This window comes from Silene latifolia, chromosome X, assembly GCF_048544455.1.
Source record: "Silene latifolia isolate original U9 population chromosome X, ASM4854445v1, whole genome shotgun sequence".
NCBI classification, from domain to species: Eukaryota; Viridiplantae; Streptophyta; class Magnoliopsida; order Caryophyllales; family Caryophyllaceae; genus Silene; species Silene latifolia.
The window spans coordinates 18,255,517-18,270,432 of NC_133537.1; the positions used below are offsets into that span (position 1 = coordinate 18,255,517).

Consider the following 14,916-nt stretch of genomic DNA (forward strand, 5'->3'; position numbering starts at 1 on the left):
TTGTTGTATAACTGTCTGTGATCTTCGGGGAGCGTCCCTGGCTGAGTTGAGTCACTTGCGGGAGCGTCTTCACGCCCTTGATTCGCCCTTTGTGGAACCTGTCACAAAGGGGATGTGCACATTAATGAACTTGGGTTTATCGCTCCATGGAGATGAGCGGAGATTTGGTGGGTACGGCTGCGGTCCCCCACTGGCGGCGTGGAGTACTTGTTGCGATGGGTACTCTGGCAGGGCTACACACTTTAGTGTCTAGTCAGTTGTGTGGAGATTTGAGATGGAGACTGGGGTTTGTTGAGCTGTTTGTGCTGTTTGTGATATTGTTCCTTTATGGTATTTATTTTATTTAATTAGTACTGATCCCGTTTAAAATGTTTTAAAAACTGTGGTGATCCATTCGGGGGTGGTGAGCAGTTATTGAGCAGGTATGAAACGATGCGCATGGGATAGCTGGGATGAGTCATCACGTAGCAGTTTTAGAAGTCTTCCGCTGTGTCGAACATTTTGTAGTTGTTTAGTAGTTGACAGTTTTGAGAACCTTGTATTTTTTCCCTTTAACAGTTTTGGAGTTTGGCTTGTATCACTTAAACTTTATTATCATTTAAATACGTTTCGTTATTGTCTATTTGAGTATCATTGCCTCGGGTAACCGAGATGGTGACGTTCTCATACCTTAAGTGGTTCTGGTAAGGCACTTGGAGTATGGGGGTGTCAGTGTCACATGAGTCCTTTATTTTCGAATTTTTTTATTTCCGGCCTTGATCAGGCGAACGACTCCCCACGAATCATTAGCAATTAAAAAAGTGAAAACAGCCGTCGAACGCATATGATGAGCTAATAGAACGGTAGAAAAATTATAACTTGCAAGTACCCAGAAAAGATGAATTAGAATTAGATGATATGCATCGAAGCAAACAATTTTTTTGGCAATCTTATCATTCCCAGTTCATATGTTAGAATTTACACAACAAGATTCGACGAAAAAGGTTGTCATTGTTTACCTGATTGAGGCCATAAACCCAAAATTTCAAAGATGGTGGTTTGAAATCTTGTTTTGGTGAGTAATGGTGAATTGGGTTATGTTTGTTGGAGGGGTTAAAAGGTTGGGTTATTATTGTTTAAGTAAAAAGGTTGGGTTAATTTTGGAAGATTATTAAAAGGTTGGGTTATTTGTGTTAAATCCTAATATATTTAGGAGTCGTTTGGTTGATCAAGGAACTTAATTTTCCTAGGAACTTCAATTTCATAGGAATTAAGTTCCTGCATTCAATTCGGGTGAATTTGGCAAAAGTGTTTGGTTGCTCATGTAGGAATTAAATTTCATGGGAACTTCCAATGACCAAGGGGGGGTAGGTAAGCCAATTCCTACATCATATAGGCATTGGAAGTTCCTGGGAACTTCTAATTCCTCCATTTTCCAAAAACATATGGCAACCAAACAACCCATATTTTTGCAATTCATGGGATTTTGTAATTCATGTGTTTTTAAAGTATCAACCAAACAACCCCTTAGATTCATTACTCAAATGTTTTTCACAAAATATTAAACTGGGTAAATAGTTATAGTAGTTAGAGATATAGTCAAAACCATGTATTGAAAACCGCTACACAATGAATGAGACTTGAACCAAAGTTGGCTGGTATGAATGGTAAAGGCTTTCATCTCTTAAACAAGTGGTCAGAGGTTCGATTCCTAACTCTTGCGAATGAAAAAGCCAAACTTGGGAGGGGTCAACGGTCAACCCATTAAATTATCCCAACTGTCGGTAGGGATACTCCTGGACCTGGTCAACACCAAAAAAAAAGTGTTCCATAAGGTCTGAGTGTTTTACTTTGATTAATTATTAAGTATCAAAATTCGCAACTAGGGAATTGCATATACGGTTCGATGGATCATCTACGGTTCGATGGATCAAGTAATCAAAACTCTAACTCTAAGCTCAATTTAAATATGAATTCGATATAAAATGTAGTTATATCACATCTCAAATGCTCTCGTTGGAATTTGAATTTGATAACTTCGTTATTTAGCATTTTGGAATGGGATTTGAACCCATCAACGTGCTTCTGTGTTTGAAAAAGGGACCTCTAGGCTTGTGGTTATGGAAGCCTAGTTCATCTTGGCCCACTCTCACATTAAGACGGTCTTATAGGAGAGTCGGTATAGTAGAGTATGCTATATTTGCAACTATCATTCCAAATTAACTAATTGGCAAAAACAAGAAAAATTGCACTCAAGTATGGAATATCAAAACAAGATATACAGCTTTGTGTAAGGCGGAAGTGTAGAAGTGATCAAGTGAACATTACAGTTTGAAGAGTAATTGGATCATAAGGGCTGCTGCTAATTGGCACCCGGAATATACAATCTAATCGGCAGTCTTTGATTACAAAATCTTCACTAGATATTTACGGTATTTGGCAAAGAAGCTTTAAGGTTCAAATTGGACAACCAATCTAATAAAGCTGTGTTAACAAGGTCCGGGACTTCATCGTGGGGGCAATGACCAGCTTGAAGGTTCACAACTGTAGTATTTGGGTAAAACTCCTTAATTTTAACGGCCTTGGTTGGTCCGACCCATGGGTCAAGGTCACCCCAGAGTAGTAGTAAAGGACACGACATCTTGCTTAAAAGGCTGTTAAGTGTGTACTTGCTCTGGTTTGTCATGAAACGCGACATCAATCTGCCGGGTAGAAAATCAAAAATTGATTGTCATTAACCTCAGACAGAATGCTCAAAATCAAAGGAATGCGACAGTTTACAGTAGGAATGCATAGAGGGTATACCTGTAATAAACCTCTCCAGCATTTGGGTCTGATGCTGGTTGAGTTATGGAGTCCACCAGATATTCATCCACATTGGAATTGTTTATATACACCTGAGGGAGAAAGCAATCTCATGTCAACTTCTTTAGTTCAGAAAAATGAACAAATATGATGACTATCTGTTATCCTGATATGATGAAAGTATCCCCAAGATTAATGCTGGTTTTATTGCAGTTCGAGATACCGCGCTTTATGCTCAGACCAAAATGAGAATTGGTCAGTACCAACTACTTCTACCAAAGATAAACTTAGAGGCTTTCCATGATTCTGATTTCTGAGTTAGGGTCCTGCGTTTTCAAGACTCTGCTTTAGACTTTTGAGCATTAACTGTGAGTGAGAAAAGTGGATCCGAAATTTTCCCCACATACTACTTTAGAGAGTTTGATGAGTGGTATGTATGAGGGATCCCAAATTGTTAAGTCTTAAGGATAAAGATGGTCTAATAATTTTTTTTCAAGGTACGGTAGTCTAATAATTTGCATTTAGTGTGTAAGCAGAAACGACAAACGTGTGCTTATGTGAAGGAGTGATATCCTTTCTTTTCAATATATTGGTTTCTTAAAGATCAAAAGACAAATTGAGTTGGAATTCAGGATGCTAGAAACTCACGCTTTTAAGAACCGACTCAACTCGAGCTGGTTGTTTTGACTGCCAGAATAAAAACCCGAGAACCACGCGCTGGAAAGCCTCCTTAAGAGGCTTTACTATGAGCTGCTGCAAAAAGTTAGCTTGAGATTCATCAGACTTGGCATTTGGATCTCCAAACTGTCCAGCGGAGTTTAATAACACCAGTCCGACTACTTTTTCAGGTATGCTTGCTGCTACTGCCAGTGCAGTAAAGCCTCCAAGACTGCAGAAGGAGCATGCATTAGACTATTAGAGTTATTATTTAGAGTACAGAAATTCCTATAGTATACAATTAAGACACTTTAACGCATCACTTTGTTAGATATCCGACATGAGAAACTTGCTACTCGAGTACCTGTGACTAACATGGGTACATATATCCATCCAACTGTCCAACTTGTCAAGAATCAGTTGTTGGTTGAGAGTATTGAGACAGATGAACTAACCCCAAGTGAGATAAAGGACACATCATTAAAAAAGATATATAACTCTAATCAAAATACTCGAAGCGCTCGAAAGTGACTAAGAGAGGTTTTTAGGACATAAATCCTATAATCAATAGAACTTCTACAAAGTACAAAATGATTTACACACCCTCACTTCCTCTACTTTTGTCAAGCCAGTAACACGGGCATGAATCCGAAAGTGAAAAGTCAAATTAATGTAGAAGATAATCTGTTAAAAAACATTTGCATGAATTATCACCCGTATTTACGCAAGTTTAGCCTCGGTCTCCATACGAACAGCAGAGAGAAATAGTGAGTTTATGACCAAAGTATGCCACACAATGCATGAAACTCAACCCATCGTAACTATTATGCCCACAACAATTGAGTAGAAGAGGATATTACTGAGAATGAAATTAGTGATAAATGCACAAATGACATATATCTACATAGAATAGTGGCTTACGGCTTACCTGTTCCCCACTACAACGGCAGGTTCTTTAACTATTTCATTGAGAAAATCCACCACTTGGTCCCTCCAAACAATAGCATCGTAATCAATGATCGCCTTCTCACTCCATCCGAAACCCAGCAAGTCTATTGCATAGACCTTGTAACTTTTAGCTAACTCGGGTATGTTGTACCTACACTTAGAAAAGAAAAGACTTTAAGCCCTACTGCTGTTGCATATACAAACAAAGAATCAGAACTGAGAAGGCTTTGTTCAAACGTACTATAGAATACTACTCCGTACATTCAGGCCACTACATTCCTCAAAATTTGTCAGGGAATTTAGGATTGTGTCGGAAGACGGAAATAGCTCGAACAAAGGGGAGTAGATTAGGTTCCGTATTAGTAGATGTTTATGATCATGACTTATGAGTAAATTTTTAGCTGGAAAACCGAAAATGCACCCTGGCTATTCATATACTCATTATCAGAAACGTAAAGGATACCTCCAATGGAATGCAGAAGCACCAAAACCATGGATAAGCACGATTGGAGGCCCCTCTCCTTGCTCCACGTAATGTATTTTGCGATCTCTCCATGTCCAAAAATTGTATCCTTCCGATTTGAATGGCAGTCTTTCCAAGCCTGATAGTAATAGGAATATTTATAATAGTTGAGTTGGTTCATCTATCATGGTATCAGAGCCACTGTGACCGAAGGTCACGGGTTCAAATCCTGGCAACCTCAAAACCCCTCAAAAACTCGAAGTGGAAACCCAGCACACGGTACGAAGGAGCCGGTGCACAACTAACCACTTTTCAAGCCCAACGGGCATTTGAGTGAGGGAGCGTAATAGAAATATTTATAATAGTTGAGTTGGTTCATCTATCAGATAGTTAGTGAAACTTCATCACTCACAAGTATATCACATTCGTACTGCTGATCATCAACAATATACTCTACTAAGCTGCTTAATCACTTAGACTAAAACTAAACCAAGAGTTTTCAGTTCAGTAAAGCCGAATTCAGCTGAAGAGCTGACTCTCCAAATTAAATTTGCCTACACTCCACTACATTCATTCTACGCGCATTTAGACAACAAAGCCATAGTCTAAAAATGATTTGGGTTTGGCAAACATCAATTATCATTTGAAACTGTCAATCTGAGTTAAAACGATGAAAAACCTATAAAATATCTCTCGCTTCCGCTCACCCTATCCACCCTCACAGTCCCACCGTCAGAGTCACAGTTTTCCTTCTCCCTCCTCTCTACCTTACATTGTATCACCGTATCAGAGCCTGGTCCCAAGTTCGAATCTTGGGGGCCTCCAAATTTTCACAAGTGGAATTTCAGAATTCAGAGCATGGTATGGGAGGGCTTATGCATTATCCACTATTCAAGTCCGAAGGGCATTCGAATGAGGGGCCGTGTTAAGGTATAAGAACCGTTGCTTGGACCTCAACCATAACCTTAAGGTTTCGGTTGAGATGGTCTTCGCCCAACAAGAAACGAGAAAACACGAACCGAGCATCGATTATATACCAATATGTTACTCCTATTACTCTCTAGAGTTGCACTTCATCTCAACAAACATAAATGACAATAAAAACAGTTACCAGGAACAGGTTTAGTAGCAATGGATGATTCCATAGCTGAAATTCCTGCAGCAACAATTCCTCCTAATGCAATTCCTCTTCTACCAATTTCACCTTTTCTCCCTTCAATTTTGACCCACAAAAAAAAATTAATCATTTCAACATAAAAATAAATAAAGATCTCACCTTTCATATATTTTAGGTTCAAACCAACTTAACTAACCAAACCCGTTATAATTAGTGGTACACAAATTAATTATAAGACTGTGTACATCCGAACCTCCGTACCCCGCAATTTTAGAGATGGAAAATTACCTGCAGGAAGACACAATCTAGCAGGAGATATAAATCCCTTGGAATTAAGAAGCGCAAGTTGGGTTTTGAATGCAGGATTAGAGGATGTAAGGCAAATTGAACAAGACATTACTTTGAAATAATTCCTAGAGAAATGCAATAATTACAAGTTAATTAAGTAGGTTGTTTCAATAAGTAATCAAGAAGGTGAGTTATTTTCTGTGGAGAATAGCAGAAGAAGACAGTGTGTGTTTGAGACTGAGTGCTCAAGTTCTTAAGCTACTGGCGTGGCCAATTGTAAACGATTGATGCCATTTTTGTTTCAGATTTTATTTTTCGTCCAAAAATAAAAATTAAAAACTTTTGACTACAAAAATTTAGTTATTTATCGTATGAAGATGTGTAATTAGCGGCGGATCTACTAACAACATTCCGGGGTGTGCGGATATCGGAAACGGAAATTTTTTTTTGCGTATTTTGTCTAATTTTTAAGCTAAAAAAAATAAATTTATAACCTTTTTATGTGTATATAGATTTTAAATATTAATCAGGACCCCAAAAAGAAATTTTTCTCTGAATTCGCTATTGTGTATAATCACTAAGCAAAATTTACTTATTTCTAATTTATAACTAATTTTGCTACCCGTGCAATACACGTAATTTTCATATTTTTGTCATTATGCATTCTATTTCAAAGACTTCTTATTTAACCACATAAAAAGAACTCTATATGAAATAGTAAGTATTCGCAAAATGTTTTGCTTCGATTGCATAAAAAAGGTAATGAATAAAGACAATTACTAAAATAACCGTTTTATAATAATCTTGTTAAATGTCGCATTACACAAGTAAATGGGTCAAGAGTTGTTGCTTGATGAGTTTTTCTTTATAAAATGGGTAATGAATATGAGGGATGATGAATAGTTATTGCTTTGAGGTTTTTTCTTTATTCTTTTTTTTTTTTAAAAAGGAATGTGTTGTTGATGAGGTGGAGGGTAAATGAGTGAATAAGTGGTAAATGTTAATGTGGCAAAAAGTTAAATGTTTAGTTTGTGTTTTTATTATTATATATAGATAGATTGACAAATTGCTTAATCCATGTTTTTTAGACTTGATTTTATCTCATTTTAATTCAGTTTCATTCAGTTCAGATTTGCTCATCTCTGGCAAAGACATTGTTCTTTCGGATTTTGGTTCACTTCAAGCTCAGTTCAGTTCAACTCATCTCTTCACAAATTAACTCTTATATCAGTTCAGTTGAATTCCATTTAGTCCAGTTCAGTTCAGCTCTTGTCAGTCAAAAAGAACGGGGCTAAATTAGGGAACTTCTCACTTGTGTCCCTCTAGTATGGGATAATCCCACTTGTACCCCTACTTTTCAGGAAAGTCCACTTGTACCCTCCAACTCTTTAGTTATACACCAAGTCACCAACTCTTACTTCATTTCAGTTCAGTTTCACTAAGTTCAGTTTAGCTCCATTAAATTCGATTCAGCTTTTTTCAGCTGAAAAGAATAAGGCTTGACAAAATTTAACAGATCTGACTAGCCCAATACTGAATAACCTGACTTATACAGTTATACTTGACGCGACACCCGAACTAAGAACTGGTAACGAGAAGTTAATCATTCCTAATTTTTATTATTACTCATTAACTATTATCCTAAGTAACTTGATAAAAACAAACCGAAAAATGACCCGGATCCAAAATGACTCAATTCGACCCTATCTAACCTTGATTCTTACAAACTGAAATAGGTATTGGGCCATTAATTTGGGCCCCCTATAGGTTATGAAGTCGAAATTTCTTGATCAAACGACTAGCGACTTTCCATTTAATGGCTTTGATAATGAGTTTTGGGCCATTGATTTGGGCCCTCTATAGGCTATGCACTTGGGCTACTAACTTTGGATTGAAGATTGAACTACCATTTAATGGTGTGTTGGCTTATACTCCTATATACATAGGCATTGCCGCATTGGGCCACTGATTTGGGCCCTCTATCAGATGGTCTTTTTTTTTTCCTTTCTTTTTTGTTTTCAAGTTATTACTCCATATGTTAATGGAATCATAAATTTTTGTTTCAGACGGGTCATTTTAGTCTGAAATAATAAGACGGTATTTTGTTATCATTTTATGATCAAATATAACCACAATAATCCAGCCAGTATTCCCGCTTATGCTAACTTGTTTTTCAAAAATGATCACATTATTTGTTAAATTAGTCATAAATCTCATCTTATTGTTAAGAGAGATCAACTCTAAGGGAATGGTATAATGGTAGGATTGTAGTGAATCAATAGCTGTACACGAGATTCATAGTCACCTAGGTACGATAATTGTATAGTGTAGACAAGTAGTAGAGCTAACTAACGCACAGGATTCCCCAATTATATCATCATCATCTACTTCCACCCTGCCTCACATGTAACTACTACTATGTGACAAATCCAAAATTTTCTTTGCAAACTTAATTATATCATAATTTTGTTTGATTTTATCTGTCACTTGTTGAACTTGTACAAAGTAAATGTTTAACATTTACGGAGTACGGAGTACTTGTTAGGCATATACTCAGTGCTAGATGAATAAATTTAGCAGTACCGCCTTTTTTTATTATGAATTCAAATTTAAGACCATTTTAGTTACATCTTACATGTTAAACTAGTGTTATTTAAAAAATGATCCAGACCCACAACTCGATCATAAATGCATGCTCAATGCGTTGTTTAGGTTGATATTTTTGCAAGTTTGTTCCAAATTTGTTCCGGTTGGGTTCAGGGGCGAGGCCACTAAGGCCTTCGGTGTAGCAGCCGCTACACCAAAGGCGAAAAATTCGGTTAGAATTTTGTGATTTGCTACACCAAAATTTACTACTTTCACACTAATTATCTATACGCTTTACCTTGAATATATATTTTGCTACACCGAAATCAAAATCCTGGACTCGCCACTGGTTGGGTTGATCATTGATAGACATTTTTTTTGTTAAAAGCGTTCTTAACCACATGGACAAATTATTTACGTTTTGTTATCTAAATACCATATGCAATTGCAAAAAAGAAAAAATGCCAAATGCAACTAATTTTGACCATTCAACAATCCTAGTTGTAAATTTGACTTTTTCAACTCAAAAAGTCAAAACCTAAAATGAAATTGTCTATATGTCCTTATTTTTTTTATGACGAGGGAACCCGCAACCGCTATATGCTATCTTTGATGCACACTGGGTAAACCTCAACTATACTAATAGCCTACAAACCAATGTGCATCAGGTTAATCACCCATTTTTAGGGGATGCATATGACATGTATTAATTAAAAACATAATCAACCAATACTTTCAAAAAATATTACTCCCTATTTTGTACAAGAATTGATGGATTTTGTATTGCAAGATTTTGTTTGAATTTTCATTTTCATTTATTTAAAAATAGAAAGTTAAGTTACGTTTTTTTTTGTTCAACTGAATACATTATATTGAAGGTAAAAATTGAACCCCCAATCTCACGAATGGAAAAAAGAAAGTTCTTACAACTTAAAATAACTCTTGTTCTCGGAAAGTTACGTTATAGTGTTAAGAACATGTCTATGCAAGTATGCAAGTAGGAGTATAATAAGCCAACATTATCAATTTATGTTCAGAAACTTGGACCTTACCTGGCCGAACTCTTTCGTTGGCTTCCAAAGTCATACTGTATAAGTTAAGTCTATAACTAACACCAATGTACTTTTTAATTTTATCCAATAATTGCATACGTACGTACAAACCAAAAAAACAGCTACAAACATGCAATTTTAAACCGCACTATTTTGGCTGCATGCAAACGACATCGTTGGCTATATTTAACTGCATCTTCAAACCTCAAAACTTGAGCAACTATATAAGAACTTCATATTTTATGTCATAACTCATAAACTTATTGTAAAACAAATTATCTTACACATCTTCTAGTAGTATATCTAGCTTACATTGTGAGATATGGCTACTTATCCCTTACAAATATTGTTGCTTCTTGTTGTTTTTAGCTTTGGCTATGCTAATGCTCAAGCTAATTGTCTAAAGGTTGGGTTTTACGACTCTTCATGCCCTCAAGCTGAAGAAATTACAGCAAAAATTGTCACTGACGCGCTTTCTGTTGCGCCTACACTTTCTGGTCCGTTGCTTAGGTTGTTCTTCCATGATTGTTTTGTCAGGGTTAGTAACTCTACTTTTTAGTTTATTCACTGTATATTGTATATATATAAGCTTTGTGTTTTTTTTAAATCATATTATGAATTATTACCAACACTCGAGATAACAACAACAATAACGACAAATTAAATGATTTGATGTTGTAGTAAGCACAAATATATAGCAGGCATGCATGAAACAGTTGATTAACTTTATTAGTAAGCACGTACAAATGATAAGTATCGAGTATGCATTATTTATTTATTTCTATGTATATGGAATAATCACGACTAGCTAGCCTAATTGTCTTTAATTATTGTTTATAGGGTTGTGATGCTTCGGTCCTCTTGAATTCTCCTACCCAACAAGCAGAGAAAGATGCAGTTCCTAATAAATCTCTAAGAGGATTTGATATAATAGACAAAGTAAAGACCGCATTGGAGAAAAAATGTCCTGGAATTGTTTCATGTGCTGATATAGTTGCTTTGGTAGCGAGGGACGTCGTCGTTAAGGTAATAATATTCATGAAGAATAAATAACTAATTAATATCGTCAATGCATAATTCAATATAATTCGATCGCCTTAGCTTGTTTACAAGTATTAGTATGTCTATATGATTACGATGTCTTTTTTTTTTTTTTTTTTGTAGACTGGAGGATCAACATGGAATGTGGAAACCGGAAGACGAGATGGTAACATTTCATTATTGAGTGATGCCATACCCAATTTGCCATCACCTTTTGCCGACATTGGTACTTTGAAGACAAGCTTCAAATCTAAAGGACTTAGTGTCAAGGATCTTGCAGTCTTATCAGGTACGAGTATTAGAATTTTTTGGCAAATTGGTGTTTATAAGTAAAATAATTAGGGAGTTGGGGTTGGTTTGAAACTATTTAGACTTATGGTGTCCACGTCATCAGTTTCATTTTTTTTCCAATTTTTAGGCAAAGCCGCTAAGTTTCTTAGCGGCTTTGTCTTTTTGTCATTTTTTAGATAATAAATGTCATAAACATGAAAAATAGAGAAATAGGAAGCCGCTAACTTTCTTAGCGGCTTTGGTGGTTATTCATTTTTAGAATAGTTTGTCATCGGTGTTAGAAGGTGACGGTTTTGAAAAAAAAATGAATAGTAAAAAGCTAGGTTTCTTATGCGCTTTTTACTATTCACTTTTTTTTTTTTTCAAAAAAAAAAAAAAGAAAAAGAAAAAAAAAAAAGAAAAAAATTGTAAGCCGCTAAGAAACTTAGCGGCTTACCATAAAAACTGGAAAAAAAAATAAAAACTGATGACGTGGACACCATAAGTCAAAATAGTTTCAAATCGACCCCAACTCCCTAATTATTTTGCTAATAAACACCAATTTGCCAAAAAATTCCGAGTATTACACCATTAAGACGATTAATAGTAAACTCGTCTTTAACCAGACCTGCATTTGATCACCTTACGTAATAGACTAGTGTTAACAAAACCATCAACTTGTGCAGGTGCTCACACATTAGGAACAGGTCACTGTGCAGCCTTCAAAAACCGATTATACAACTTCACTGGCAAAGGAAACAGCGACTTCGACCCGACCATGGATTCAAACTACGTAAATGCACTAAGGAAAAAGTGTACGATAAATGGTACAGACAATTTGGTGCAAATGGATCCAGGAAGCTCTATAGTTTTCGACGAAAAATATTACTTGCAAGTGAGCAAAAAAAGGGGTTTGTTCCAGTCTGATGCTGCTTTACTTGACGATTCAGAAACTAAAACGTATGTTAATGATCACAAGAGTGGTAATGCTGATAGTTTTTTCCAAGATTTTGCTGTTTCCATGGTTAATATGGGTAGAATTGAGGTTCTTACTGGTACAGCTGGTCAAATCAGGAAAGTTTGTTCAAGGGTTAATTAATTGACTTTGTGATTTCAACAACTTTGTCATTTTTATGTTGTTTGTTGTTAATATCGGAGTTGATTTTTTTTTTACCTTTCTTTTTGAATTCAATAATAATGTAAAGGTGCTGGTGTCTTATTGATTTTTGTTTGTTACTATCTACTCCGTATATTCTATGATGAAATTTGAAAATGAAGAATTTTCGACTTTCTTTTTGTGATCATGATTACTAATTGGTGTTATTCTGATGTGTAAAGAGAGTTATAAGAGTAATTGATGTTGTTGTGATTCAAACTTAGATTATGAGCATGGTATCATCTTTCATGATTTATAAACTAAATCTATAGACATTATTTGAGTCTTTCGCCAAAATAGCCATTTCTATCAAAATATTCGTCAAAATAACCATTTCATCAAAGTATTGTCCAAATTAACCATATGGTCATTCTAATTACTAAAATAACCATTGAATTATTAATTAGTTGCTTGCCTAAGAAAATAATATTGACCGACTTGGTTTGGTTCGATCAATTCGATTTAATTTAGTTATTTAGTTATACATTATAATTACTATCTATTAAACTTATTAAGTTGTCATTTTTCCGTACACTAAAACTTGGGAGAGACCAGTCTTCCGTACCCCTTTATTTGTATTTCGTGACCTTTTTGTTGTTAGTCGTGACATAATAATTTCGTACCTATTTACATAATAAATGTACTCATTTTATCTTTAATCATGATTTGTACCTATTTTATTACCCTTTAGTGCCACTTTTTCTTAAAATTATAAAATAATCTTTCAATAAATTTATTGAGAAACCGTCTCTCAAGAGGCCTACTCTTTTCCGTATGCGTTAGTATTTTCCATATTTGTGTTTAATCGTTTATTCTATCAACAATTAGTTATATTGAAAAACATAGAATCATAATGTAAGAGATTGGAGAATGTATGTTCAAGTACTTCTTGGCAATTCCAAAGGCTTAGCAAAAAAAACAATGAAATATAATTGACGATATACGATAAACATGAATGATTTAAAACTTTATTCATAACGAAATAATTGGCGAGAAAACAATAAAGTAATTCCAGAATTTATTGTCAGTCATTAGTAAAGTTAAATACTGTATAAGAAAAGTCATCAATTTTAACAAAAAAAATTAAGTATGTGCTTTGATGAGATTACACAAATACTATCCTACAACCAGTTGTATAATAGCATTGTACAACCGCCTTAAAACTATTGAGCCCTTACACAAAGTTGTGAAGTTATTATACAATTTATTGAGCTATTTTATGAAGTTATTGAGCTTAATAATTGATGGGGCATATTCTGCACCCGCTGACCAAGTCAACACATTGAGCAAGGTCAAAGATATCCACAGCAAGTCAACGGCTTAGACAGCCTAACCGACGCTACGTGTCGTCCTGTCAGATGGGTCCCGGCCGGGCAACCACCAGCCTGGGGCACACATCCGCGAACTCATATCCAAGACCCCGGCGGTGAGTCAACAGGCCCGCCGGCCTGCCATGGGTCCCTCGGCCGAGGGGTAGGTCGATCTTTCCACCGCTAGCCACTTGGCCACTTGGCCACTACGTGACAAAAGGTGAAAGTCTATAAATACTCCTCAACTATCATTGAGGAAAGGATCCACAATTTAACCTAAGAATCACTATTCATCTGGTAATATCTTCCTTATCTCTCTACAATACGTACTTCGTCAAGTAACAACAACTTATCTTTCTAAGTTTATCGACTTGAGCGTCGGAGTGAGTTCGCTCGGCCCAAAGCCGAGCCCTCGCTTGCTCATTGTTTCAGGAGACCGCAAGGAGGAGTCAACCAAAGACGTCATTCTACAAGCACGGGTGGTAACATATAATCGCTTCCGGGAATTACACCGGAACAATTGGCGCCGTCGTGGGGAAAGATACTAGAAGCTAGTCACATTCATTCCCAAACAAAAAAACAAAACAAAAACCCACCCAAAAAGCTAAGAAGATGTCAAAACAACAAGAGGTATTCGTGAATCGACGAAACCGAGTTCGCCAAGATGATACCGTCCACAACTGGGAGTTGCGCAGCCCTCCAACGGCCGGGTAATTCAGCCGAGTACGGATGCCAATAATACCAGATACGCCACGTTCGCCAACCAGGTCACCATCATGGGACATGTGGTTGATGTAGTTAAACCGGGCTACTCCCCGACCTCATTAGTAGTACGTCGGCTCACACCGTCACACCGACAAGAGCGGCGGAACCCGTCCAGAGACCAGGGCCTTAACGTGACTCCAAGAGACTTGAATGGAGCACCGGAAGAAGCTGGCCCCGTCGAGACGCCGGAGGAACCCAGCGTGCGCTGGTCGACCTAAGTCCTTCCCGCATCCGCGGGAGGACAGCTCGCCGCCGCAAGGCACCGACGAGGGCCGCCTCGGAGGAGTGAAAGAAGTCCGACTCGTCAGAGTCGGAGAAGAAGCCCGACTTACCATAGTCGGAGGAGAAGCCCCACCCAGTACGAGGAGAGGAGCCGGACTAGGAATGCGAGAAGCCGATCGCCGCGTGTCATTCGACACGTGGTCAGACAGCCCCTCAGCGCCTATGTCCTTGACACCGCCGTGCCAACCAAATTAAAG

General features: G+C 36.9%; 2 protein-coding genes across 2 annotated transcripts; one reads left to right on the forward strand and one right to left on the reverse strand.

Annotated features, from left to right (window-relative positions):
- Nucleotides 1-2,200: 2,200 nt before the first annotated feature.
- On the reverse strand, nucleotides 2,201-6,525 carry LOC141623060 (pheophytinase, chloroplastic). The gene is made up of 7 exons (XM_074439101.1): nucleotides 6,258-6,525; nucleotides 5,964-6,065; nucleotides 4,853-4,991; nucleotides 4,370-4,540; nucleotides 3,433-3,673; nucleotides 2,785-2,876; nucleotides 2,201-2,681 (listed from the first exon to the last, which is right to left on the reverse strand). Exons 1-7 carry the CDS (start codon nucleotides 6,364-6,366, stop codon nucleotides 2,399-2,401), a joined length of 1,137 nt encoding a protein of 378 aa, XP_074295202.1. The 5' UTR covers nucleotides 6,367-6,525; the 3' UTR covers nucleotides 2,201-2,398.
- Nucleotides 6,526-8,436: 1,911 nt separating this feature from the next.
- Nucleotides 8,437-12,305, forward strand: LOC141616968 (peroxidase 27-like). Its single transcript, XM_074434137.1, has 5 exons — nucleotides 8,437-8,508; nucleotides 10,302-10,433; nucleotides 10,736-10,921; nucleotides 11,060-11,225; nucleotides 11,893-12,305. Exons 1-5 carry the CDS (start codon nucleotides 8,437-8,439, stop codon nucleotides 12,303-12,305), a joined length of 969 nt encoding a protein of 322 aa, XP_074290238.1.
- Nucleotides 12,306-14,916: the final 2,611 nt, after the last annotated feature.

Coding starts and splice junctions, on each gene's coding strand:
- LOC141616968 (XM_074434137.1), top strand. CDS start 8,437: ATGATCACATTATTTGTTAAATTAGTCATAAATCTCATCTTATTGTTA. Junction 8,509..10,301: donor AGATCAACTCTAAGGGAATG/GTATAATGGTAG, acceptor AATTGTCTAAAG/GTTGGGTTTTACGACTCTTC. Junction 10,922..11,059: donor CGAGGGACGTCGTCGTTAAG/GTAATAATATTC, acceptor TTTTTTTTGTAG/ACTGGAGGATCAACATGGAA.
- LOC141623060 (XM_074439101.1), bottom strand. CDS start 6,366: ATGTCTTGTTCAATTTGCCTTACATCCTCTAATCCTGCATTCAAAACC. Junction 3,674..4,369: donor GCCGTTGTAGTGGGGAACAG/GTAAGCCGTAAG, acceptor CTCCTTCTGCAG/TCTTGGAGGCTTTACTGCAC. Junction 2,877..3,432: donor TTGAGTCGGTTCTTAAAAGC/GTGAGTTTCTAG, acceptor TTTCTCCCTCAG/GTGTATATAAACAATTCCAA.